This window comes from Sander vitreus, chromosome 19 (assembly GCF_031162955.1).
Source record: "Sander vitreus isolate 19-12246 chromosome 19, sanVit1, whole genome shotgun sequence".
NCBI lineage: Eukaryota > Metazoa > Chordata > Actinopteri > Perciformes > Percidae > Sander > Sander vitreus.
The window spans coordinates 3,028,662-3,056,031 of record NC_135873.1 but is presented as its reverse complement, the minus strand read 5'-3'; the positions used below and the strand labels follow the sequence as shown (position 1 = coordinate 3,056,031).

Below are 27,370 nucleotides of genomic sequence, written 5' to 3'. Positions count from 1 at the left end.
TTCTCCGAGTCATTTGTCTATTAAATTAAAGAGTAACCAAAGTCCACTCCAAAGGGACTTACCATCACCAACAGAAAACACTGTTCACAAACTGCTCCAAACAGCTCTGTTGTAGTCCAGCCTTTACTTCCGTGATGAACGTGCGTCACTTTGTAACACACGTTATAATGCTCGCCTAGCTGCTAGCGTGGCACGCCCTCATAGCTTGCTACTGCGCATGTGCGACTCCCAACAAAGATGGAACAGAAGTGAGATGCCTCACTCTAAAACAGCTAAAACAGAGAGCTCAACACACAGGGGGGAAAGAGGAGCTGCAGCAATGTGCAGTACAACAAAAAGATAGTGTTTTTTTGAAAATTAAACCACATAAACCTATTCTGGTACAACCTCTAAATACAAATATACAAAATTTGCATAATATGAGCACTTAACACCACACTGATACAGTAAGCAGTGTCCCACTGCCATCTCTGGAAATGTTTCACTGCTGTGGTCAGAAATTAGTCCTGTGGCACCTGTAACCACACAACACTTTACATGTTGAATTATCAAAAGTTAATATCACTAATACACCTGGAGATGGTTGGAATGATAAAGTTTTATGTGGTAAAAGTTTGCATTGTCTTGAAAAGAAATGCTTTGACATGTTTTAAAATAAATGAAAATAACTTTCATATATATATATATATATATATGAGTATATAGATTCTGTGTGGATTCATTACAAAGAGCAACTCATTTTACATAACCCCTAGACATTTGACCAATGTTTTATATAAGAAATATTGATTAGTGTATTTGAATCAAACACCTGGATGCTTGATAAATCACATTTTGCCAAAACGTGTGCACTGTTTTACCACACACACACACACACACACACACACGCACACCCCCAGCAGGCCACAGCGGATCAGTTTTGACAAACCTGCTGTCTAATGTGTTCTGGGTGGCTGATCGGAAAACTAACTAGCAAGCAGCCTGAAGCAACAACCTCATTGTTATTCTGTGGCTGTTATGGTGTTCGTATTATCATAGTCTCAGTGGTGTGAATTTTGTGCTTGTGGACTTTTCTCACTGAGAACACAAACATGACAAAAAAATAAATCTGATGCAGGGGTGAGAACCCCCCTTCTGACAATAAAGTTGATTTCTCTCTCTGATGTAGAAGCCCTTTGTTTCTGTGCCACTCCCTTTTGCATCTTTCTTAGTGGGACATATTACTCACTTTACTGATTATACTGAAACTTGTTATTTATATCAGTCCAGAAGCTTAGAAGATAATCATTATTAATAAAGTGTCCCTGTTATTGTGGCAATTGTCATTGATTTTGAGTGACCTTTTTAACGCTTTCTTACATAAAAAGTCTTATTGTGTTTCTTTTGTTATGTGTACTTTATAAGACATTATTTGATTCCTCTCTGACTGACCAAAGAGAAAGATGAGACTCAAAGAGAAAATGGGTCAAGGAAAGAATATGTACCTGTAATATATCTTTCATTATGTTACACAGAACTTGTTGAAGGTTTTCTTTTCATCTGTGTAAAAAGCAGAGGAAAATAAAAGAAGAAAAACCCCTGAAAGAAAGTCAGACAACAAAATCTAATTAAGAGAGACAACGCTGTGAATTTTAAGTGGCATGAGACAGGAAAAAAAAACATTATATATTTATGTCATTATTACCAAGCCAGTGACATAATCCATCCATCCATTCATCTTCATCCGCTTCTCCGGGGTCGGGTCGCGGGGGTAGCAGCTCTAGCAGGGGACCCCAAACTTCCCTTTCCCGGGCCACATTAACCAGCTCCGACTGGGGGATCCCGAGGCATTCCCAGGCCAGGTTAGATATATAATTCCTCCACCTAGTCCTGGGTCTCCCCCGAGGCCTCCTCCCAGCTGGACGTGCCTGGAACACCTCCCTAGGGAGGCGCCCAGGGGGCATCCTTACCAGATGCCCGAACCACCTCAACTGGCTCCTTTCGACGCAAAGGAGCAGCGGCTCTACTCCGAGCTCCTCACGGATAACTGAGCTTCTCACCCCCATCTCAATATCAAAATATCTCATAAACTTTTGTATAGATTGCCATTAAGTGTTCTACAGACACATATGTTTCCCAACCAATGAACACTACTGACTTTGGCGATCCCCTGACATTTCTTCTAGCACCATAAGCAGGTCAAAGTTTTAACCTATCCGTTGAAATTTCTCCATATCCGTAAGAGTGAATATTTCGGTATGGTCTTTAAAACAATAGCAAACCTCTTTCTAGCACTATTGTATTGACAGGGAGAGCCTTACCCGTCAGCTGTGCTGTCGATGCCTCGAGAGAAAAAAGGAAGCGATTCAGAGCTTGCCGTAAAGTAGTATCTCTGGCCGTACGATGTGTATGACTTCACTGACAAGGCTTTTTAGAACAACAAAAAAAACACTTTAAAAAAATAAAGCAAAACAAAAATGCAGAAGGCAATTTTTTTTATTGTGCATGTCTCAGGCTGTCCACTGAGCTAGCTGTAACAGCTTGAAATGTATAAAGCAAGATGTAAACAGTAAACAATAAGTACCCTGCCTCATCTCCAGACTCCATCTGTAACTTGTAAACAAAATAAGACAATCAGCTAGTAGTGTGATGTGGGAGACAAGTGCTGCTCTCATATGTGAATGCACAGAGCAGGGATGTTAAAAGAGCAGCTTTGGTTACACAGAGCAGTTGACGAGTTTTGGTGTTAGCTTCACACGCTAACGGCGAAGCTAACAGCTAACGGCGGAGCTAACAGCTAATACCGGAACAAACAGCGAAGCAAAAGGGCCTGGAGGCGACAAGAAGCCTTTGTATATGAACATATAAAAGGTGAGTAAGCCGGCGATTTGACAGAGACGGCAAATTCTCTGTGGAGTAAAGTGATGAGTGAGGGGTCTGCAATTTGAAATAAACCTTAAAGTTCCATGATACACAGCATCCAACATCTGAAGACACTTTGATGGGGCATTCCTGTACAACAGATCATCATAATCAATAATAGAGAGAAATGTGGATGTTTCTGGAAGAAAAAGTAAAACAAGATTTGTTCCTAAAGAAAAAACCCAGCTTCAATTTTAACTTTTTTACTAGGTTCTGTATATGAAGCTTAAAAGAAAGGTGATCATCAATTTTGAGGCTTGACACAGCTAATCAAGGACGGCAGGTATTGTTGAATCAGGAGAGAATAACAGAAAATCCGCTGCAGGGCTAACAATAACAGTGGCTAAAAACAACCGGCCGATACAGCAAAAAGGTACGAACAAAGAGTACGTGTGGAAGGTAGATGAAACTGTCCCGAGCAGCCTCGTTCCTTAAACATCTTCTTCTGAACCTGAAAATTTCAGCTACAGGTCCCTGTAGCTCCCTCATTCATTAGTTTTACTGTCTGAGGTATGAAGTCAGCATTGTGGTGTCAACCAACACAGCCTCACTCCCATTGCGTCAAGAAGCGACGCTTGGTCAGGTGCCTTTGGCGTTTGTTACTGATGCAAAAAGTCTCCTTTAGCGTCATATTCAGACGCGCTTTGTCAGGACTCTTGGCGTCACTTTTTGATGCTCTCGAGACTTGCGTCTAGCCCTTTGGTGTCATATTTAGACGCGCTTGGTCTGGACTCTTGGTCTCCCTTTTTAACACTCTGGGTGACATGCGGCACAAGAACGGGACAGTTAGGTTTAGAAAAAAGATGTTGGGTGGGGTTACAAAATGTATGTGTTGGGCGCCTGGGTAGCTCACCTGGTAGAGCGCGCGCCCACAGAGGTTTACTCCTTGACGCAGCGGCCGCTGGTTCGACTCCGACCTGCAGCCCTTCGCTGCATGGCATTCCCCCTCTCTCTCCTCTTTCATGTCTTCAGCTGTCCTCTAAAATAAAATGGCCAAAAAAGTAATGTACATGTCAGTGACACATGGGACAAGAACCCCAGTCTCTTGGGTGAAAGTCCTATTTTAAGCCCCAGACACACAGCGCCGACGGCCAAACGGCTTGTTCAGAATAAGATCTCATATTGTACTAAAATAGTTCACGAAACGTGTCTGAAAACATTTTAAGCGAGAAATAGGCCGTGCAGTTGCTGAATCTGTCTTCATTTCAGATCGACAAAGGTCAGTTTAAAAGATTTTCGTCAGATTTTGAGAGACTCTAGTCACGCTCATTCCGCTCCCCGTTTCCTGGTTAGCACTCTACCAATCAGATGGGTCATTTGAGTCCGACTGCCAGCAGTGCCCGCCCCATCGATTATACATGTCAAATCGGCCAAAATGAAGGACGACGGCCCCTCGGATGGACGACGGCACGGAACACACCGAACAGACTCGAGTCACTGACCTCGCCAGACTGTCCAACGGCCGATTATCGGCTCTGTGTATCCGGGCCTTAAGTTGACCCATCCACCCCCCACCCCCACCCAACCAACCAACCTACGCAGATTTTCGGTCTTTCATACTACTTGCTACCGTTGTCGCTCTTAAGACTACGTCATCTTACAGCGCTGTGTTCAAGCTGCTGCTCTGCCCGGAGAGTTCCATATAGACGCTAAAGGTTGATTTTTGCGTCGCTATCCGACGCTGGGAGCCACTGACCATGCGGCAGTATTGTACGAGTTGGGAGTGAGAACGGGTTGCGTCTGCAGAACACTGGGCTCTTGTCAGCTCTGCTGTTGGTTTCCTCACAGCTCTTTACACATCCAATTAGACTGTTCCGTGTTTGTCTGTGGCTCATTACACAAAGCCGAGCACTTCTTGGTCTCTGCAAGCATCTAGGAGGCATTAATTGTCTCTCTGATTGTCACTTTCTGCCACATGAACGAACACGGACACACAACTGCTTGTTGTGTGACATCAGTTTGTATGGTAGGACTGTAGGAGCATGTGTGTGGTAATGTGTGTTTGTATCGGTTGTAGAAATAAACACTTTTCACAGGAAGATAAAGATGAAAAAGATTAGCGGAAACTTTCAACTTTAACCCCAAATTCTAGAGTTCATTTTAATATTAGATTCACAATTGCTCTTGTGCAGAAACATATCAGATTGAACATATCAGATTGATAAAAAAAATCCTGCCATCTGTAACAGACCAACTATGACTTATTTATACCCGTTTGGTGTTGATACGGCTCCATAGTTTTTAGACCAGCTTGGGAGGAAAAAGTCAGGAGAGGATGAAATAAGTCACACTGACGTGGCCAGACAAAAAGAAAAACGAACAGCAGGGAATCAAATATTTAAAAGGTACATGTTCAGAAAGAGGAGGAAAAAAAGGAATATATTGAGGTGAACCCACACTGAGGTCAGAAAACACTCCTCCCTGTTGTTTTATCACATTTTCTGTAGTTATCTCACACATGCGCAAATTAGCTAAGATATGATTACATTTTCAAGATGTTTTATAGGTTAAAATATTCCTAATGTTGATTTTGGTTTTTCCATGGTACTTCTTGTTATTCGTCTAAAACAAAAATGTAAAACAAACACTTTGCGGGTCAGACATCAGTCAAACGGTTCCCACAGAGATGGTTTGGTGACATACAGCCTCATCAGTCAGGAAGCTTATGTCAGATTTTAAACTGTTGGATGCTTTTATGTCCAAATCCATGCAGACCTGACAGCTCGCTGTGATGGAAACTACTGAGGAAGACAGATCGAACAAACGAGAGGAAGGAGAGCGGAGACAGGAAGGCAAGATTTCGCAAAGCAAAGCCGAGGAAGGGAGCGGGCAAGCGCGAGAAGAAGGGGTTAGGAAAGGCAGCAAATGGGATAAAGTGCATACCAATGTACAGTATTGAAAACTATAAGGTTGTACATCTCATTTCAAAACTATGGGCATTAATCTGCCGCTATAACGGCCTCCACTCTTCAGGTTTCAGGCTTTTCCACCAGATGTTGGAACCTATTTGTTCCCATTCAACCACAGAGAGCATTATTGAGTCAGACGGATGATAAGGTCTGGCGCTAGTGGGTGTTTTCCATACACGTGCTTGCTCATGTGGTAGCTCTGTGTATTTTGGCCGGTTATAAATTACTATTTTGAATGAAATGAAATGTTTGGGTTTTCATAACACGGCCATGAGAAACAGCCCCCATGTGCGTGTCCACATACTTTTGGACATATAGTATTTCAATGTATTGATCATAAACTGAAAAAAAACATGGATGTAGACAGTCTGGATGAACACATGAATCCTATATTAGTAGAGTTGAGGAATATTAACAATAATCAAGAAAATTCCCATTTTAACCATCAATGTGTCCTCAGTTAAATTATCTTTTCCGCCTCGTGTTTCTCTTGAGAATCATAGCCCTGGCAAGGGCTAAGAGCTGTATCTGCCATCTCATTCTTTCAGTCGCTGACCATCAGTGAGAGTCAGAATGAAGACTGACTGGTACATTAAGAGATCTGCACTGTGGAAGCTATTTGGCTCAGGGCCCACTGGCTAATAATGCATGGAAATAAAGACTTTTACTAAGTTCTTGAAAACACACGCACAACACAAGAATCTGTTTCGGATTTCTGTCATCTAATGGTGTCATTTTCTTATCACTAAACATAGACAACAGAGGTAATAGCGTCAGTATCATATCCCCTCGGTTTCATTCTGCGACATCCAACACTCACACAGGGTGTGAAATTGATCACTGTAGAGGCAGAGACACCAATTTCTCCACCCACATCAGCAGAAAATAGACAAGAATGCAATTCAGCCACGAGACAGAGACACAGCTGCAAGAACACCAACGGCCAAATGATCATGAACTGGGAGGCGGTGGGCTTCATTATGCCTCGATTGAAAACAATACGTTTATGTCATTGCTATGTGGGTTCATGAAAAGCATCCTGGGAAATAGTAAATCATACATCATAGCTTTTTGTTACTTTCACATTACAGAAATCTGAAAATACCAAACAGAATCTGGGAATGTATCTGTGTATTTTCATTAAAAACAAGTAAGAACATTAACAAAATTCTAGCATAAAAATACAATGAGCAGCGCAAACACTATTTTTAAGGTTTCTATTTCTATAAAGATACACCTTTTCTCAGTTCTTGCTTTCTGTAAACTGCAGGGGTCAATGCATGCAATGTTTTATGCAACAGGGATAAAAGCATTTTTGGATGCATGGGAACATAACATCCTCCAGGTGAAACATTTTAAATTTTACATGACAGTGTAAGACAATCTAAGAGAAGATTGTTTTAGTTTGGAGGAGAAGGTACCGCCAAAATAAAAGCAGTAACCAAACTAACCTTCCTCTAACCTCATCTAACACACAATACATAACACGTGAAATGTGTTTTGGGTCAGACTTGAGCTTTTAGTACTAGGTGTTTTATCCAGCTCATCGGAGGGTAATGTCACCTCTTTGTTATTCTCTGGAGGTTTCAGACTACACTATACTAACCTCTCTTCAGAAAGGGATCAAACACCTGGAAGCACTCGATTTCTTAAATAGTTGTTCCCAAAGTGTACATGTGATTTCAGAGGAACAAATTGTCCACTTGAGATCAACGGAAACCGATGAAGAGCTAAAAGCCCCCATACCCCATTCCACGCCTGCCAAAAACTCTTTGCTTCCATGGCAACTAGCTTTTTGTCCCCTAATTTCACTCTCTACACTGAAATAGATTTATGTTTTGATATGTTCTGTGCTTTGCAGCATTCATTAAATTAGTTTAAAAAAACAAAAACAAGGCAATGTTTTGTCTGTGGAATGTAATAGAGATAATGTAAAGAATCAACAATAAGTTTAAGCTGCCAGAGGTCTTCAACAACATTGCAATTAAAAGTGCAGAGCTTATTAGACGAGACACCCACAATCAGTAATTAATTACATCTGAGAGTATTAAACAAGCAGTAAACACATTGCGGTCTCCAACCTCTATAAAAAAATAAATAAAATGCTGTAGGTTTTAAACTCTGTTTTTGGTGTTTTAATGACAGTCTAAAGATTATGGAGGAAATATGTATTCATAATTCAAATTTAAAGTCCAAAAGAGAAATTGAAAGGCACCTTATGAACAGCAGGGGGAGCTGACTGCTGGGAGCACACTGTTGAGCATCGGTCTGCAGCTTCGCCACCAGGCTGGCTTGGCCTCTAATTTCACATGATAGAAACTGATGATGCAGGCTAAACACAAACGACATTTCATGCAACAACAGTGAAGTTTGGATATCAAATTTGGATATCGTTTCAAAATCGGAAATCAAATGAACGAAAAAACTAGCCTGCACGGGCTGTACAAAAAGGCCGTCAATCAGGAGTGATTGTTGTGAGTACATGTCGGACAATGACTACCCGGTTGAGATTGTGTTTGTGTGTGTGTGTGTGTGTGTGTGTGTGTGTGTGTGTGTGTGTGTGTGTGTGTGTCTGTGTGTCTGTGTGTGTGTGTGTGTGTGTGTGTGTGTCCTCGAGATCTGACAACACACAAACACACATAGCAGAGCTACCCACACCCATGTTTCTACTGTTGCTTAATTAAATAAAACATCAAAAGAGAGAAGTTGTCTCCGTCCGTGTTAAACAGACACACCTGGGGCAAAGTTGGAAACCAGAATCAGCTATAAATACAGTCCTAATCTAGTCCTCACTAACACGGGCCCAATTATAGTAACTACATGAAAACGTCACTGTTGTTGCATGAAATGTCGTTTGTGTTTGTGCATCATCAGTTTCTAGCATGTGAAATTAGAGGCCAAGCCAGCCTGGTGGCGAAGCTGCAGACAGATGCTCAACAGTGTGCTCCCAGCAGTCAGCTCCCCCTGCTGTTCATAAGGTGCCTCTGCACCCCTTTCGTTTCAGACCCTCCCACCAGCCTTTGGGCCACGCCTCCTCATTTACATTGACATGTGTCAAGTCCAAATGAAAAGCCAATGTTAAATTGAAATTCAAAAGCCAAATATTAAATCCAAATGGAAAAGCCAAATGGAAAATTTATATTTTTAAATTTGATCTCGCTTCGTTTTCTCTTCGGACTCTCAATTTCTCTTTGGACTTTAAATTTGAATTATGAATAAATATTTCCTCCATAAAAGATAGGTTCATAGGTCCGAAAATGAGATGTGTTGTGTAGTTCTCCTCTTTAGGCTCTCTGCAGTCTTTGTTTTACCCACTAAGCAGCATTAAAGTGACCTTTTAAGATTTTTAAACACAGCGGTATCTCTGATGATGTAGTGATTGGCCCTGCAGCCCCGGGACGCTTCATCCATATTCATGCTGCTTGTTTCGATTCTCTAACGTATGGCCCTTTATTGTTTTGGCTCACTTATTTTCTCTCCTTCCCCCCCCACCCCCCTAACCCCCGTCTTTCCTCTCCTCAATCCCTCTTTTCTACGACAGGGCAATGTTGCCCTTTCCTCTCCGTCCAGCTGGGGAATGCTAATGGAAACGTGGCAAAGCCAAGACAATCAGCCAGACACACACACACACACAATGAGAAAACCCAAAACACACTGTGTATCAGTGAGCAACAGAAAACACACCGTGACACACACATAGAAACACACAATGAGAAACAATTGCTAGTGTCTAGCTTTTGTTTTGTAAACCTGCAGTTCAGTCCAAGAAACTGTGACAGGAAAACAGAAAGAGGTACAGAAAGAGAGAGAGGTGGGCAGAGGGAGAAAGAGAGAGGGAGGAATGAGTCACTCCTACAAACTGCAGACTGGGTACTGAATGAAAATACTGATTTAAGAAATCATGATTCGGGCGCCTGGGTAGCTGACTTGGTAGAGCGCCCGCCCATATATAGAGGTATACTCTTCGCCACAGCGGCCGCAGGTTCAACTCCAACTCCATTTTCACACAACTCCTTCTGGAGACACAAAAAGGCTTTTACAACTTTTTTTTCACATATGCAATAGATCTGTATACAGACTTCGATGTGGAAAGTCAGTATACAATTTAAGGCAGACAGTTTATGCAAATTGCAAAAGCATCACTAATGTTCAACTTCACATGTCAATTTAAGCCGCAACTGGTTGCAGCCAATTCAACTTAATGGCAGCAGTTGAAGTGCTAAACCCCAGCCTAGCCGCTCCATCTCAACCTACTTGCTACTACCCTAGCAGCTGCCTTACCCTAATTGGCCGAGCTTGGCCCATTTAAGATTTATTTAAAGGCCTTTACAGATAAGGACATTTTTATTCAATGGTGATTTACAGTTTTTCCGGGCTTTTTCAGCCACACCAAAGAGTATAGAAGTAACAAGAGGCGAAACTCAATAGAACGTTGTGTTGCGTTCAGTCCAAGAAGGCGGAGCTGTACGCTTTAGAACCTTCCATTGCAACAAACGCACCCATGACCAAGCTGCAGCTTGCAATCATTGACATATGGACCAACAGATCCGGTTGCTCTGGACGGAGACTAGTGAAGGATATTAGAACCACTTTTCCGGTGATGGCTAGTGTTACTGCGTAGCCTCCAACTGAGAGAGATGACGTAAATTTGCCGTGAGCAACCTGTCTGAAAGTTCTAAGTCTTCTGGTAGTTGTGCCAAGAGAAATCTCAATCATTCCCAATCTTCAATTTCAATCCCAAACGGAGAGCGTAGGTATATGTAAGGAGATAACCCATTATTGCTAACTAAAATGCTAGTTAACATTAGTAATTACACTTAAACAGCTAATGTGAGATGTAACTGTCTGCGCGCTTCTCCTGTACTGAAACCAAAATGAATGTCAGTCAATGGAATGCTAACGGGAGGTGATGGCTTGGTAGCATCAAAATGGCGCCATAGGAGCTACGCGGTCCGAGGAGAAGCTTACCCCCTTGCTTGCAATGGAACGTTCTAAAGAGTGCAGCTCCGCCATCTTGGACTGAACGCAACACAACGTTCTATAGAGTTTCGCCTCTTGATACTTCTATACTCTTTGGCCACACTTCACAGCGCCGCTTACTGTGCTCCATGGCTGCAACACAACAAGCGCCTGGCCGCTATGGAAACCCAAACTTGCGCATGTTAAATTTGAAACTGATGGTCGGATTCGGAACCACATTTTCCAAACGACTCCAATAAAGAAACGATTCCATTGGAATCTTAATTTTTAAAACCATTCCAAGTTGGAACTGGTAATATGAGATCTCCTATCCCAGATATCAATGAGTCGGCGGACCACCGGCGGTGCTCCAGAGGTAGTAGAAGCGTCTGAATGGCGTAATCGCAAACACATATCGTCTCCAATGTTTGTGTATGTGGTTCCTCAACCCAGTCATCTAAATATTCATAAATACATAAATTAGGCCTACATTGCCTGATACTTCAAAAAATTAACAGCAGAATAAAACATCACCAAAGCAAACATGTATAAACAATATAAACTCCACAGCGGCTGCACACACACGTTGATGCTGAGATTGTTAATTGCACTCACCTGTCACATACGCCATTCTGAGTCTTCAGCCCCGCGAAATCCCCAACCTGCTCCAGGTTTAACTTCTCTGCTCGTTCATTCTCCATGCATAATATATCCAGTCCACTCAGCCCCTGTGGTCCCATTGTGATCCTCTAAATGTTCAAACCATAGACAATCTATGGTTCAAACAAAAGCAGCAGAAAGTCCTCACACACCTCACTGAAGGTAAAAGTTCCTCAGTGAACGAAGAAGTCACTGCTGGAGGATCCACATTGTTAGCATTTAGCATGTTAGCTGGACGCAGCGTGCACCTGTCCTGTCGGTGGTCGCAACGCCATGGGTGTGTTTGATTTGTGTCACCTAGAGTGCCCACCGGGTGGTGCATGGTTAAATCACTGTTTAATTGAGGCAGATCCTATGGGCAGATCGTATGCAAACTTTTTTATAAAGTACAACCACAACATTGCTGTACTTTTTACAAACTGCTGGGCCCGGCCCAGGTGAGACTGCATCTCTCACGCCGCCTGACTGGGACGCTGGGACGCACACACACACACACACACACCTCTCTCTGTATTTCTAAGTATGACTATGTTCAGAATAATTGTTTCATCCGGTGACTTTCGCGCGTAGAAACTCGAGTGAAGATAATAACCCTTTCTGAAGAGTCCATCATGTTTTCTTTAATCATCTGTGGCTACCATGCTAGCAACTGCGTGGGGTAGGGGCGGTGCGCGATCACAGAAGACTAGTATCACATGGACGCGCCGACAGTGTTGTTGTCATTACTTAGAATTCCTCATGGGGGGACAGAAACTGTGTTTTAGTTTTTTTTTTGTTTTGTTTTTTTTTATTATGTTTTTTTAGACGGGACCAAAATAACTATTTTGAACCATGTTTGAATTGCTGTAGTGTATGTTGTGTTTTAATCACATGCCAATCAAGCACATTTTCAGAAACTACAAGAATTTAGGTTTCAAATGAAGCATAATACATGCATTTTGGCCTTGCAGTTCTTCTGTTATAAGCTTTTCCCTTTGGGAAAGGGAAATAGATTAAAATCAAGCAAAAAGAGGTGGATTTTAACAGGTTAATTTATGATAATACACTAGAATATATAATGTATACAAAAGTCTGTATAAAAACTATATATTTTTGTTAAAATTGTAGGCAGGCTACTTAGTAGGCCAAACCTCCGGGACCTCTTAACCTGGGACCCTTGCTGTCATCAGGTCAGCTGCTAGCTGCTATCATCCTCGTTTGTCCTGCTGCCACAGCATCATTATTTTATGAATGAAACATGGCGGAGAAACGTAAAAGTGCTGATAACTCCTCTGTATCAAAAAAGAAAGTAAGGCTCTATCTCGAGAGTTACCTCAACTTCGGTTTTTGGAGGGGGGGCTCAGCTTTTCTTAGACATAAGTGTGTGTGTGTGTGTGGGGGGCGCCAAGGAAAAAAGGTTGAGAACCACTGATTTAGCTGACGCTTTTATCCAAAGGGACTTCCAATTAGGCTGTGTGTGTTAACCTTGAAAGTACAAACTCCAGACAACAAGTAGTAGGTGCAAGTACATTAGCTTTAAAGAAGCCATATACTACAAAGAGCCAAATTAAAGTGCAACTGTAAGTTTTTTGTTTTTTTTGTTTTGTTTTTGTTTTTATTAACCAAGGTGGCTACACATCCTAGAAGTACAATAGTTATAAAAGAAAGAAAGAAAATCTTAGGAAAGCAGTAGGCAGTGAAAATCTCTGGCTCCCTCCAACAATGCTGATAAAATATGCATAAGAAAGAAAAGGAATATCACACATGTCACAACAAAATGAGAATCTAAACACAAAGTAGTGCAAGTTAAGATAAGGCATAAAATATAACAATAAAATAAAGTAATATAAATTAGACAGTAATTGCAAAATATAAACGGAGTAAACAGGAATGTAGTAAATGTATGATGAGGCCAGATGTTTTATCACTGTTAATCCACTTACAACAAACATGTTTGTCAGTATTTTCTGACAGCCTGATATCAGTGGGCAAAACGTTAACCTTTATTTATCCAGGTAAGTCGATTGAGAGCAACTTCTCATTTGCAACGACGACGTCACATTCACACAGTTACACATTCATACCTGGAAGCTGCTCGGTACAACCACGGAGCGGTTGGGGTTAAGGGCCTTGCTCAAGGGCACCTCAGTGGTGGTAATGAGGGAGGGACAAGCGCTGCTCTTTCACTTTCCCCACCCAGATTTGTACAATTGGGGACCTCCCGGTCCCACTAACTACTATGCCACCACTGCCCAAAACATCATTTGAATCTCAGAACAAATTGGACAGCTTGTGATTGTGGAACCAAGCTGTGATACTATGAGCTGAAGGGGACTTCATCCAGAGCCAGACAAACTCATGACTCTGCATGCAGTTGGAAGTTAGAACAATAATGGTGTCTTATCTTAGCTTTGAGGACTGCTTAAAGCTTCAAATCTGCATTGCAGAGACTTGGAAAGACATTCAAGACTTTATGTGATTGAGAATCCCCCAAACCAAACTTTCCCTTTATTCTACAGCTCAATCGTCTTGAACGGTAGCTGCACCCCAGAAGTGAGAACTAAAGACTGAAACGCTGCCAGCTCCTTCTGATTGTGCAACACTAACAGACTGAGAGCCTGTTTCCCAGCCAACCACTGATCAATAGCTCATTTGAAGTTCGGCAGCGCCAGTTTAGATGCGAATCTCCCCGAGCCGAATGGGCACTATCTCCACCCGCACACTTTAATAAGACTGAGTAATTGGAATCTGTGGCTCAGTGAACTGGTGTGGGGGACGACACACACACACACACACACACACACACACACACAATGCAGCCAATATCAATCAATTGATCGAGTGAATAGCAGAGGAAGAATGGGTTCAGAAGTCTCCAGGGCAGACGCAGCAGTGTGTGTTTGGCAAGACAATGTCCACTGAGTAGCAAATGGCAGGGATAAATATACTGTGTGTGTTTTTGTGTGTGTGTGCAAACACAAACTGTTTTGTACAAAATGTGCAGCTCTCTTTTTGCTGCTGAGTGCGAATGTGTGTGTGTGTGTGTGTGAACATCAGTGGGGTTAAGAATCAGAGATTTCATCAGGTGAATTTATTGAGCTGTACAAATCTCTGCAGCCCAGGAGCTAGCCAACCACTACACTGGTGATTGTCATCTGTGGATTTTTTGGGGGAGGGGAGGGGGGAGCCTCAAGAGACAGTTTGACTACTGGCAGTAGTTTCTACAGGTTTGGCTACAAGCCCAAGACTGAAATTTAGTAGCAGTGTAAAAAAAAGGCTCCCAGATGAACCCGTGCAGGCAGACAATAAAAAAAAAAAAGTATCTGCAATGGCATGTAACAGACAGAGAAAAGGCTTCCAAAATGCCCAGTGGAAAGCGGTCCAAAAAAAGTGCAAACATTCATTACAGCACCGTGGAGCTGACCGCAGAATGCGTTGCCTACCCATCTGTACATTATGTTTGTGTATTGTTGATTTGGGTCCAAGCTGTAGTTAATATTTTACTTTTAGCAAGAAGTATAGAATTGAATGTTTCACACTTCACCCCGTCTTCTTACTCTTGTCCCAACTCAAATGTGAACTGCCAAAGAGGACTGTCCCTTTAAATCCTTCAGAAGTACCACTGATGGCCCAATTTCAAGCAAAAGACCGGATTCAGCAATCACATTCAAGTAACCCAGTTCATTGCAACTAAAGGAAAACAAATAAAGGGATGTTATTGCACGGCTCTCCCTAAAACTTGTACAGCACAGACCTTTGCCTTTCAGCTAAAAGGCGATGGGAGCTTTAACACAAGGTGCTGAATATTTAGTTGCTAACTACGAGATATCAGGGAAAGGCAAGTTCATTTGTAAAGCACATTTCAGCTAGTCAATTCAGGGATTTTACATAAAAAAGGAACACATTTGATGATAAATTAGCAGAAAATCCACTACAGGAATGAAGCACCTACAGTACATGCACCATTTTCAAATCTAGGACCGACTGACCTTTAGAGGATTTATCTATCCATATTTATCTTAACATAGTTAAGATCAAAGTGTGAGCATGAGTAGACATTAACATTCTTAACTCAGTGTCCACTTATTTTATATTACACTACAAATCTAGAAAGTGGTCCTTGAGTTAACAATTTTATGTCTAACTACTGTGTCAAAACAGACCTCGGCTAACAGCAAGATGTGGTTATATTATGGCACTCTTTCCCAAAATGGGTCACCAATCGGCAGAGTAAAATGCAAAACAATGTGAATTCCTTGTCCTAATTAAAATACAAAAGTGTTGTTTTTTTGCTACACTGGTCTGTTCAGCTCAGATGCTATGTACGGGGCTGTTAACACCCCCCCACCAGGATTCTCTTGAGCTTCTCAAGCTGAAAGTTTGGGAGCCCCTGTATTAGGTAATAGAATACACAGTAGTCCAACATGGCTTCAATATAATAATCTGATGCGTTTCAAGAGAAACTGATCTGATGACTTGATCAATTTGGGCTCCGAGAAGCAGCAGCAGCACCATGCAGAGAAGTGTCGGAGCCTGGAGGAACACGGTACTGCCCCCTAGTGGCCGAACAACACAATCACATCCTGCACATATCAGATTTGAGAGATGCTCCTACATCGAGACATGGATACATTAAAATAGAATAAAAAATTTAAAAAAAAAAAAATCATATAATCCAAATGATGAACAGCAATTTTATTAAACATAAAAAAACATCTATTTTAAGAGTACGCATGACAGCCATTTAAAAATAGCACAGCATCATTTGGTCATCTTTTATACAAATAATTACCATAGTGATATTAACATGATAAACACTGTACAACGTATGGAAACACACACATGCATACCTGCTAACTTCAACAATTTATAAAACTTATAAAAAACTTGAGGGCCGGTGCATAATTCATCAGTAAAAAGTAAGCAATTTACTAATTTCACCTCTACATCATCTCAAAATTATACACAGACGGAGCTTACAAATTACTGATGAATTCTCGTTTTTTTCCCCCCTCTTATAAAAATGTTATAAAATGAATGCCAAACAGTGTTCCCAAATACAACACTAAAATGCCATTATTAAAAACCTTAACATAATAAACTGGCAGAACTCAACACATTAAAACTTTTTTCCATCACAAACTGGAATAAAGATTTATTTCCAATATTACATAAAAGACTGGCTAGACTACATGTATAAATATTAAAACATATTAACACAATATATACAGGTTTGAGGGAATTATTTTTTTTAAGTATTCTCACTCAATTTATACTGACAAGATATTATTGGTGGGGGGGGGGGGGCAACATCTCACTGAGATAAGGCTTTGTCCAAAATGTCAACGTCGACCAATGGCAGGGAAGCAACTTCGAAAAACACTCTGAAAGATAAAAGAATGTATTATTATTCCGTTTAAAATATTTAGCTGCTTGTGCATTTCATCAACATTACCCACTTCATTATAAATGGGTTGGGTTTATAGGCCTTTAAAAACTTACTTGTGCGAGTATTTGCTCCTGACGGCTCGTAGTTTATCATCTGGAGGAGCTAAAAGCATCTCGTAGAGTTTTCGGACAACAGGTGCCAAGTCTGACGTCTGATAGCCCGAGTGGAACTGCAGGATGGGACGCTGCAGCACAAGTGAGACATTTGTATACAAAAATTTTGAATACTTAAAAAGCTACAAAAAATAAAAACACAAATCCACCGCTCGGCTTTCATTGCTCTGGCGTTTTCAATATTTTACATAAACATGTTCATTTCTAAATTGGGAGCAGATTCTGGAATCAACCCAGGAACAAAGTGGAATTACTCGCTGCCCCTTGCACTTACTGCTGCAATGATAACTCACATTTACATTGAAAAACTATTTGCATTTAAATTGATGGAAGAGGATTGTTCTCTCTAGACAGAGCTGCAGTTTGTTCTCGTCATGCAGGACTAAAAATTCATCCAGGTCAAAAACTGTGGCACCTTAACTGCTGGACAAGCGCGAGGAACTATTTCACTTACAGTGACAGTCACAGGATCTAAGGCTACATCCACACGACCACGTTTTCATTTTAAAATGAAAACCATCTCCGTCTTTACGAGCCTTTTGGCACAGTTTTAGAACTACTCCAACAATACCAAATCAACTTCTGCAGAAAACATCTTAACACGGAGCTAAAAAGCGGAGGCCAAAACAAAGCCAGAGTGTAAAGAAGTGTTGAAGGAGAGCCTACCCATCCTCCCAGGTCTTTGGTGACGAGCGCCATCAGCAGGCAGGCTGAGGCAAGCAGCGAGCCTCTCTCAGACACCAGCTCCATCTCCATGAGACTCATCTCGCAGTAGTACCGGGCCAGGGTCAGCGTGTCCATGCCGGCATTCACACACTGCAGAGACAGCACAACAAACGCTCAGGCGATAGACGTGGGCAGACGCCAAGAGATTAAGAGCAAAAAGGGCTCGCCGTGGCATTAAAAGAGGCAAAGTTAGGTTTTTGCAAGAGCTGAAGAAACACCCAAAAGGGCCGTCAAGTAAAGTGTCCACTTCACAGTCATGCAAGGGAATAACCCAACACACACACACACACACAACGGAATCGCACACACACCTTGGCATAGCGTCTGAGGAACCGATAGGGGATGGGGATGTTGATGTCGAAGGACAGCGCCTGCAGGATGCTGGCCTCCATGGAGATGATCTCCTCCCTCTTGTACGCATCGTCGCAAATGTAAAGAAAGTCGTCGACACAAGGCGGACTGCGCTCCTGCAGGACCGTCAAAATAAAACATGAAATAGGTGTCGGGGGGGGGTCGTAAGTAAATGTGCTCAAACTATTATTGTATTGAATTTTTGAATTGCATGTTGTGCATTTTTACCTCAAACTTGGAGGCAATGAGCATGGCGGTGGAGCCGACGAGCTGCAGCAGCTCCCTGTGGACTGGAGTCTTGGAGAGGTAGTGGTCTGCCATCTTTACGGCCAGGTACAGGGTCTCGTGGTACAGCTCAAAGTTCTCCTAAACAAGCACGTAAACAGAATCCAGTCAACGTGCTGCAAAACATTATGGCATTAACTGTAGCTGGCACGTCAGCAACACACAGACACAACTTTGTATTGCTGTAATTTAGTTTCTGGCATCCAACTGTGCAGCAACTAGATCTAGATCAGTGTTAATATGTGCCTCAAAATGTATGTTTATTTGAACCCCTTAGTTTAAATTGGCAATGATTTTACTTTAAATTTACAAATGGGATTACCCCACTCATTTTACACCCTTGAAATATCTTATTAAAAAAAAAGGAACACGCCGACTTATTGGGACTGTGTCTTATTCACCGTAACCCCCAGAGTTAGGCAAGTCCATACATACCCTTCTCATCTCCGTGCATGTTGTAGCTCTAACCGACGGTTCCACCGGTATCTTAGCCTAGCACGGATCCTGAATGTAATCAGTTCCATCTAGCCTACTGCTCCCAATAAGTGACAAAATAATGCCAACATGTTCCTATTTACATGTTGTGATTTGTATAGTCACAGCATGTACAAATAACAAGGTCACATGAGACACAGACATCTTCTAATAAGACAAAGTCCCAATAAGTCGGCGTGTTCCTTTAACAAAAGTTGACAACATGCTACCAGGAAAACTCGCCTGCACTTCCACCAGCCAGTCGATCAGGATTGCCCTCATCTCTGGGTTGAGGCTGGGCTGCTGGGGCATGTAGTTACAGAGGACAAACTTCTCCTGCAGAAGATAAAGCGGAAGAGAGACGAGATAAAAGCAATAAGATGACCTTTGCACTAAAATAGGCTTCTTTTTTAAGTCACACTGGGGGAACAGTGACTGCAAATCCTAGTAAAAATGTTCAAACTGCTTTTGGAATTTGGTAATAGTGTTTTGGTTTGGCTCACCTCTCTCTGTTTGAGGTAGTCAAAGATTTCCTTTGCGTACTCCGGGCACATGTAACAGTCCTCAGAGTTCTCAGAGTCGATGTCAAACTCCTCCGGGATCTGCAAGGAGGAGGAGAATGTGAGTAAAGAGGAGGAAACAAACCTGTCAACAACATCTGTACAGGACAGAAGCTCCTTTTGAATTTCCCTTACTGGTCGTTTCTGAAGGTGCGCTGGCACTTCACGGGCCGCAGCAGCAACCAGCTCTTCTACTGGAGCCGCTACATCCTTCTGCACCGCCTCTTCATTCCCCTCCTCCGAATCAGTCTTCTCTTTCTCATCGGGCGTCCTGTCTGAGCTCGCCGACAAAGACCTGCAGAGGGAGAGAGGCTGCAAATTAAATCTACCGCAAAGGAGAGAGAACTACCGGAGAAAGAGCAGAAACTGAAATCGAGGCAGAGTAAACGGACGAGAACAATGTCTGCATTACTTTGTCAGGTTGGCATGGTTCTTCGCAGACACTGAGGGGGCGCTTGTTTTCTTCACCTGCTTCTTGCCCGCTTCCTTCTTCCTCCCTGGAAGGCTGATCTGAACCTTATGAGCCTGTGAACACAGTCAAAGTGGGATTAGGAGTTTTTTAATCACCCCCTTGTTCACTCATTTTTTATTGCCCAATAAAAACCCATGGTAGTTTACAGTGAGTGGTAATAAGATGGCGATGTTTAAAAAAAAAAAAAAAATCAAATTTACTAATGATCATTTATAAAAGTGATGCTATTTAGGATCAGTGCCACAAGTCTTTTGGGAAAACCGCCATAAAGTGCAAAACTGACTCATGTCTAAGTGCTGCAATATCCCGATTTGAGTAAACACATGGCCAACTCTCACCACCCTGTTCACCTCACAGTCGCCAAAACTGCTGCTGTGAAGCCAACTAGACGGCAAACAAACACGGTGCTCATTTCACACCCAGGTGAGGTAGCAGTGTGCATCAATTCACACAACAGTGGAGAACCCAGCTACACCTTCACACCACAACCCAGGGACGCAGTGTGTCACTCACACTCACTACAGTTTGTGTGTCAATGTCAAAGTCAATGATTAACATACAGTTCAATTAAATGTTGCACTTCCTCAGTGCTATTTTCATGTATACATTAGGGCTGCACAACATTTCTTTTTTTTTTTTTTTAAATTGTCATCGCAATATCAACTGCCGCAATAAACGCATCGTGAAAAGGCCGCAACAGAGATTTTTTTTGTGTGTTATAGTTGAAAAGGAAATATCAGTAGAAAACTGCACTTTAAAGTGAAACTTCTTTTATGGTGGTACCTTTTATATTTCAATTAAATTTGGATATGATTTCCTTTGATTTGTTTTAAATTCAACAAGCAATTTGTTGCTTTTAGCAGAATTTGGAAAGCAGCCAGAACTGAGTAAACATTAACATCTGAAATAAATGTATCAAAAGTAACATAGTTATTGGGATATTAAACAACCTCATGGATGTAAAGTAATGGTGTGGCTTTGGGTTTTGATGAGTAAGAGGAATTTCTATAGGTAAACAGCCTTTCAGCTGTCATCTTAAATCTTCACCTATATTGGTGGAGGGTGACAGGTTATGTGATTAAGTGACTCAAGCAGCAGTTTTCAGATTACATCATGTGTTTACATAATTGCAAAAGGGTTCTCGACTGTTGCAGGAAGAAGTGGCTGACCTTTAATGCAATATCTACATTGCCCATTATCAGCAACCATTCATCCAATGTTCCAAAGGCACATTCTGTTTACTAATCTGATATCATTTTAAAAGGCTAACTGAGAAAACATTGGAGAACTCTTTTGCAATTATGTAAGGACATAATGTAATCTGAAAACTGCTGCCCTGGTTAAAAAAAACAAAAAAAACGCAACTGATCTCAGCTGGTATTCTGTCTATAATGGAATGGAAATTGCTAAGTGACCCCAAACTTTTGACCGGTAGTGCATTTGACATTCCATGCAGCACTTTGCATACATTAGACACACTGGTACTCCTGATGTGTTAAATGTAGACCCTGGTTTGACATCGTGCTTCTCGCACTGCCCCACATGGTGACCACCACCAAAGTGTTGGATACGTACTGTCCTGAAGCTGCCATCGCTGCTGGGCCGACACTCTGACAGACACTGACCGACAGCCTGTCGTCAACAGGGGCGAGCAGTTAAAACAAAGACACACACGGCGGGAGATCATCCATAACTCATTCTGCTTTCAGACAGCAGCGGGTGAAACACGGCCCGTCATTCTCACTCTCAGATCTTGATAAATCAAACCTGGGGAGGTTTATGCAGAGGGCACATCTGTCAGAATTAGATGCTACAGAACTCGGCAATATGCTGGTGGATCTGAAAGCTACTTTTTTTAAAAGTACTTTCCAGGTCATCTGTCTAACATTCAAAACCTGGAGTGACACAGGACTGCAACATATTGTCCTTCCTGCTACTTTGTGTGTTTTTGGGCCAAAGATTATGTCTGAAATATGACAAATATGTGCTGGTAAAATTGCTTTTAAAGCTATAGTGCGTAGTTTCTGTCACCCCCATGAGGAATTCTAAGTAATGACAGCAACGCTGCCGTTGCATCCACATGACAAGCCTTCTGTAATTGCGCATGCGCCCCCACGCAGTTGCTCGTAGCCAAGGAGGACACGGAGGATTAAAAAAATATGATGGACTCTAGTGAGAAATATAGAGAGAGTTGTGTGGAGCTGATAGCCTCAATTAGCTTTGGGAGCAACTAATTTGGCAATGGCTTGAATGTAACGGACGTTCATTAAGGGGAACTATGCAGCTTTTTTTAAGCTTAATTTACCTTAACTGAACAGCTTCGGAGTCACTGGAATGGTTATATGACTTTTTTTCGGGTTGAATGGTGGTTGTCTCGCTTCCCCCTAGCGCCTGTGAGCAAAAAAAAACAAAAAAACAACCCTTGCAACTTTGGGCCGGCGAGCCTCAGCGTCAAGAAGTATCGAATGATATCAGGTCTCGCGATGTAATGAATTGCTTCACGGCACTGCACACATACGCCCATTCAGGAACCGGCTAACAAGGTAGTAATGGAGTTTTTCACACTATCGTCATGGCTGAGCCGGCTAAAAAGAAGCAGAAAGCATTGTCGGAGGAACAGAGAAAGAGGAAACGGCAGACTGACCGAGCGAGGAGTCAGCAGTTATAATTATTCCGAAGCTGAAACTTGCATAGCGCCCCTTTAATATAAAAAGAAAATTACGCACTAAAGCTTTAAAAACACACACACAAAATATTTCATAAATGTTGTTTTGGAACACCATGTGTGTCATTATCAAGGCACATGGGCAGTATTTTAGTATATATATATAAAAAAAAAAAAAAAGGGACACTCTGGTTATAATCATAACACCTCACAAATGTTAACCAAAGGACCCTTTCTACCCACGCACCATAACATACACATGTTCCAGCAATTTTACTTGACAGTGTCACGATCACGAGTCAAATTTCGCCGTGGCTTTGGTACGAACAAATGTGTCTCCACTGATGCACGGTGGTGTTACACAACGATGCAATCAGCGGAGACTCAAAGTTAAGGTGATGTCTTTAGAGCCAGCTGTTGAATAGCGCTACTAAAACTAACCCAAAACCACAATCAATATAAAAAAACACCGATGTCATCAAAAGTCCGAAAAACAATAAAGAGTAGCCAGGAAGCACATTTTGTGATCATTTTTGTCCTTCCTAAGCCACACTTTGTTTAACTTGGCTCAGTGATCATTCAGACCAAAACAAACACTTTTTACTAATATAAAATATTACCACTTAGAAACATTATCATAAAGTCACAGAACATGGCGCTATAATAATCACGCAGGGAGGGATATTACTATCAACTACTACTGACAATATGGTCATAGATGTAACCATTTCACTTCTACTCACCAGGTTGGTTTAAGGTAGTTTTCCACTATAGACAAAGTGTCTCTAACCTAGGGCTGGGCAATACATCAATATAAATCGATAACGCGATATGAGCTATTTAGTGCTGTCAGTTAAACGCGTTATTAACGGCGTTAACGCAAACCCATTTTAACAGTGTAAATTTTTTTATCGCGAGATTAACGTTCTTTTTGGCCTAGGAAACTTTATAGTTTTTTTTCCACATGCTGTTGCAACAACTAGTAACGTTAGAAAAACTACAACACCACACCGGATCTAGCTAGACCGGAAACAAAACAGGCACGCCGCACACACTTGTTTGGGCTTGCGAGCCGGCCAAAGAGTAGTAGGCTAACGTTACGTTTGGAGTGGATGGAGAGCACAAGATGCCGAAATGGATGCCAGTAAGATTCTGAATGGAAAGTTTACTTTCCAAAAGTTGCCAAATGGTTCCATTGACAAGACCAAAGTGATGTGTGCGTTTTGTCGTTGTGAACTGAGCTATCATCGCAGCACGTCCAGTCTGAAATACCACTTGATGGCCAAGCGCATAGCTGATGCGAATTCTCCGCCCCCTCGTCAAAGCCGTTACATTTATTTACAGATTATTTGCTCCAAGTGAGAATGTTAGTGTGAAAATGAACACTACAGTATGCCAATGTTGTTTAATAATTTAAAAAAAAATAATAAAATAAAAAAAATAAAGGGACATTTAGGATAAAAATGTGCGATTAATTGCAAGTTAACTATGACATTTATGCGATCAATCACAGTTAAATATTTTAATCGTTTGACAGCACTAGAGATATGTTATGAGATACTTAGATTTCGAAATAAAATAAAAAAAAAATTATATATATCATGACATAAGTGTCGTCTTTTCCTGGTTTTACAGGCTGCATTACAGTAAAGTGATGTCATTTTCTTAACTTTCCAGACTGTTCTTGCAGTTCCCACTTAGTCATTATATTTACATTACGGATGACTATTTTCCACAAATCTCATTGTGTAAATATTTTGTGGAAGCACCAATTGTCAACCCTACATATCGTCGCAATATCGTTATCGAATCGTTTGGTCCAAAATATCGTTATATTTGATTCCCTCCCATTTCGCCCAGCCCTACAACAACCTTGACGCCAACTGCTTCAAATATGTTTTTTTAAGCGTTGACCCTGAATTTGGATGCTGTTCACTCTACCAAAACCACAAACCTGTAAGACAAGACTCACATTAGTGATGTCGATAAAAGCAGTCCTCTTCTTCGGGGCTCCATGAGGAGGAGAGGAGGACCTCTTCACCTGTGGGCCTTCCTCCTGCAACATAACAGGAGATTGAACACACTTATCACATGTATGCACAGATACATGCAAGCCTCTCCTCTGCAACCAAGCTGGTTATTTAAACGAACATGGAGTGCATCTTTTACCTGGTTCTCACTCGTTGTTGCATTAAGCTTGGTTATCTTGCTCCCAGCGGGGAGTGCGGGTTTCTTTCCCCTAGTGAAGGGCATGGCTGGCTCCTTTTTCCTCCGCAAACAAACTCTGCAGCGGCTGCACTTTGATCTGCTAATGTTAAACACAAATGGCGGGTCGGTTTTAAAAACGTCCTGTGGCTTCAAGGCTTACGTTAACAGTGTTAGCTAGACACAGATTAAAAAGATGTAACGTTGAAATAGAGAAACATTAAGTTAGCTAAAGAACGTATGCATCATTGTGTTTGTGAGGTGGGGTTTCCACACGTGAACCGCTTCTGCATTCAAAATATAAAGCTATAATGTATTATTTTGTCTTACCGTGTTTTCCCAATTCCTACTCGTTTGATTCGGTCGCTTAGTTTAGGAACGAGAAACGCCTGCAGCGCATTTAACTACTGTAAATAGTCCAGGTTTGTTGTGTTGCTTCTTAGACGAGAGCTCAGCTCAAACAAAAGTGCTTCAGCTGCGGATCCAAATCTACTGCGCATCATTCTCATTGGCTGAAATTTGAGCCCGGTGGACCAATCAGGAAGTCGCTACGGATGCCGTTGCCAGCAGGCGTTGGTTTCATAGTAACGGCTCCGCCCGGTGCAAATACTGATTATCAAAGCAGTAGCGTTAAAAAATAACTGATTACATACGAAAACGTTATTATGTTATAGTGTTGTTTTGTTATGTTATTTAATTAAAAAAGTTAAGAAAAATCAATTCAAACTAATTTAAGGTGTTTTAACACCCGCCCTCCTCGATTCCTCGATCCAACGAACCCTGGAGGAGGAGCACGTAGGATTTTCAAACAGCCTAACAACCAATAGCAGTTTAAACGGTAGGGATTTTATTGATGTTTTCCTCACTACCGGGCACCGAGATGTACATAGTGCACATGATTAAACACAAACACGTTTTTTTACATTCATACTCTATATTTATATGCGTGTTTACATATTTTTCTAACTGTATTAGACTATTTATGCATATTTCAATTCACTATAGCTACATCAAAAACTGTATATAGGCCCACTGTAATATTAATTGTACTATGCATGAACTGATGTCTCTATCTCAAATATGTACAAAAAAAAACTATAAGATCTGCAGATTGTGCACACCCACGCACCAGATGTTAGTTAGTAGTAAAGAAGTATAATAGAAGAGTGTGTGTGTGTGTGTGTGTGTGTGTGTGTGTGTGTGTGTGTGTGTGTGTCAAATTGACCTTGAGGTATTTGTCAAAGCAATTTTTACAAGATTACGTGATTTTACTTGACTGCATTTGCCATTACTGATTTTTATGTAACTTGTTTATGACATTTGTTAATTTGCTATTATGTTTTTTTACCTGCATTCACAACCCTCACACTGCAGAATTTCAATACATTCATACCCAATTTGTAATTTCAAGTAAAAAGTCCACAAGGCGTCGTCCCATTTAAAACAGCACTGATGGTTTGACAATAACTTGTTTTCCTTAAAATAATATGAATGTGGTATGAAGCGCTCGCAAAAATGCAGAATACAGCAAGTCAGAGGGTGTAGTTCTCTCTTAAATTGTGTAGTTGTTTTTTATTTGCTTGTGTAATGCAGGTCTGCCATGTAATGATTTCCCTTTAGGCAGCCACACAAGACTGACCTGACCCTTAGAATCTATCTTAAATGATGATGTTGAGCAATGAGCTCACTGACACACAGATTGCATTTCCTGAATTGGAGCAGAAACAGCCCACAGAGGGCCTATGGGGCCAAACAACCCAGAGTTACTGCAGCAAAAGTTGGATAATAGAGGTTCATAGCACATTTGTGCACCCAGAGGGCATGTTCGGGATCCAGTTGCCAGAAGTTTGGAAGATTGAGCTCTGTCTGAATAATGGGGATAGAGGCCTAACGTGTCTTGTTAAGAGAACGAAATACATCGTAGATCGATTCATTTTAATCCTCTAACGACCAGAAGAGCACTATTAATGTCAATTCTGAATACGCCCTTTAAATGCACTATCAAGTCTCATTAAACTCAAAAATGGACACACCCCTTGGTTATTGTTTCACTTCCAGCACAAAACGAACAGGCTCAACAAAAAGTCCTATGGCCCAGAAACAGTCACTCTTAATAACTCAGCTTCAAGGCCTGCAGTTCACGAGTTGCAATATGGCATCTAATGTAGTCTACAGAGAGAAATCATCTCATAGCACTGCTTTATTTCATCTCCCCTCCCTGATGTCCTCATCCAAGACAAAAATGCTTTCACATGAGTGCAGTTCATGTCCAGATTGCTATACGTCTCCATCAGAGCTGCAAGGGAAAAGTTGTACAATTATTTAGGGTTTAGTTGAAGCTGCTAAGAAATCTGCATTGGGTGGGGTTTGGACACTAAATAAAGGGTGTGATGGACCTAATGCGTCACAGAAAATTACACACACACAGTCTCTGGTATTGTCTACAACAAACTGCAGTAAAACCACAAAAGTAACACTTTTCCTCTTAGGAACCATCTTTTCATCATTTTGACCTCAAGAACAAAAAAAATTTAATACATTGCTATAAACCCAATGCAGGATTACATAATGTGTATGCATTTGTCATTCGTTTGTGTTGTCAATGAGGTAGACTGCTGAAAATATCACACAAACACTATTTCTCTCTCAACACACACACACA

General features: G+C 41.5%; 1 protein-coding gene across 2 annotated transcripts; it reads right to left on the bottom strand.

Annotated features, from left to right (window-relative positions):
- Positions 1-16,088: 16,088 nt before the first annotated feature.
- ccnb3 (cyclin B3) lies at positions 16,089-25,192 on the bottom strand. Of its 2 annotated transcripts, none has more exons than XM_078276262.1 (12): positions 25,039-25,192; positions 24,673-24,811; positions 24,476-24,559; positions 19,779-19,891; positions 19,502-19,661; positions 19,310-19,408; positions 19,050-19,142; positions 18,276-18,413; positions 18,008-18,163; positions 17,637-17,786; positions 16,911-17,041; positions 16,089-16,792 (listed from the first exon to the last, which is right to left on the bottom strand). In XM_078276262.1, the coding sequence occupies exons 2-12, from the start codon at positions 24,754-24,756 to the stop codon at positions 16,723-16,725; spliced, it is 1,278 nt and encodes a 425-aa protein (XP_078132388.1). In that variant the 5' UTR covers positions 24,757-24,811; positions 25,039-25,192; the 3' UTR covers positions 16,089-16,722. The 2 variants fall into 2 exon arrangements, with proteins under 2 accessions (XP_078132388.1, XP_078132389.1); XM_078276263.1 differs by having other exon boundaries at positions 24,673-24,808.
- Positions 25,193-27,370: the final 2,178 nt, after the last annotated feature.

Bases quoted from the DNA above. Each gene is read 5' to 3' on its own strand.
- ccnb3 (XM_078276262.1), bottom strand. From the start codon at position 24,756: ATGCCCTTCACTAGGGGAAAGAAACCCGCACTCCCCGCTGGGAGCAAG. The intron at 19,662-19,778 runs GTAATGCAGACA...CTCCCTCTGCAG, and splicing joins AACCATGCCAACCTGACAAA to GTCTTTGTCGGCGAGCTCAG. The intron at 18,414-19,049 runs GCGAGTTTTCCT...GTGCTTGTTTAG, and splicing joins ACTGGCTGGTGGAAGTGCAG to GAGAACTTTGAGCTGTACCA.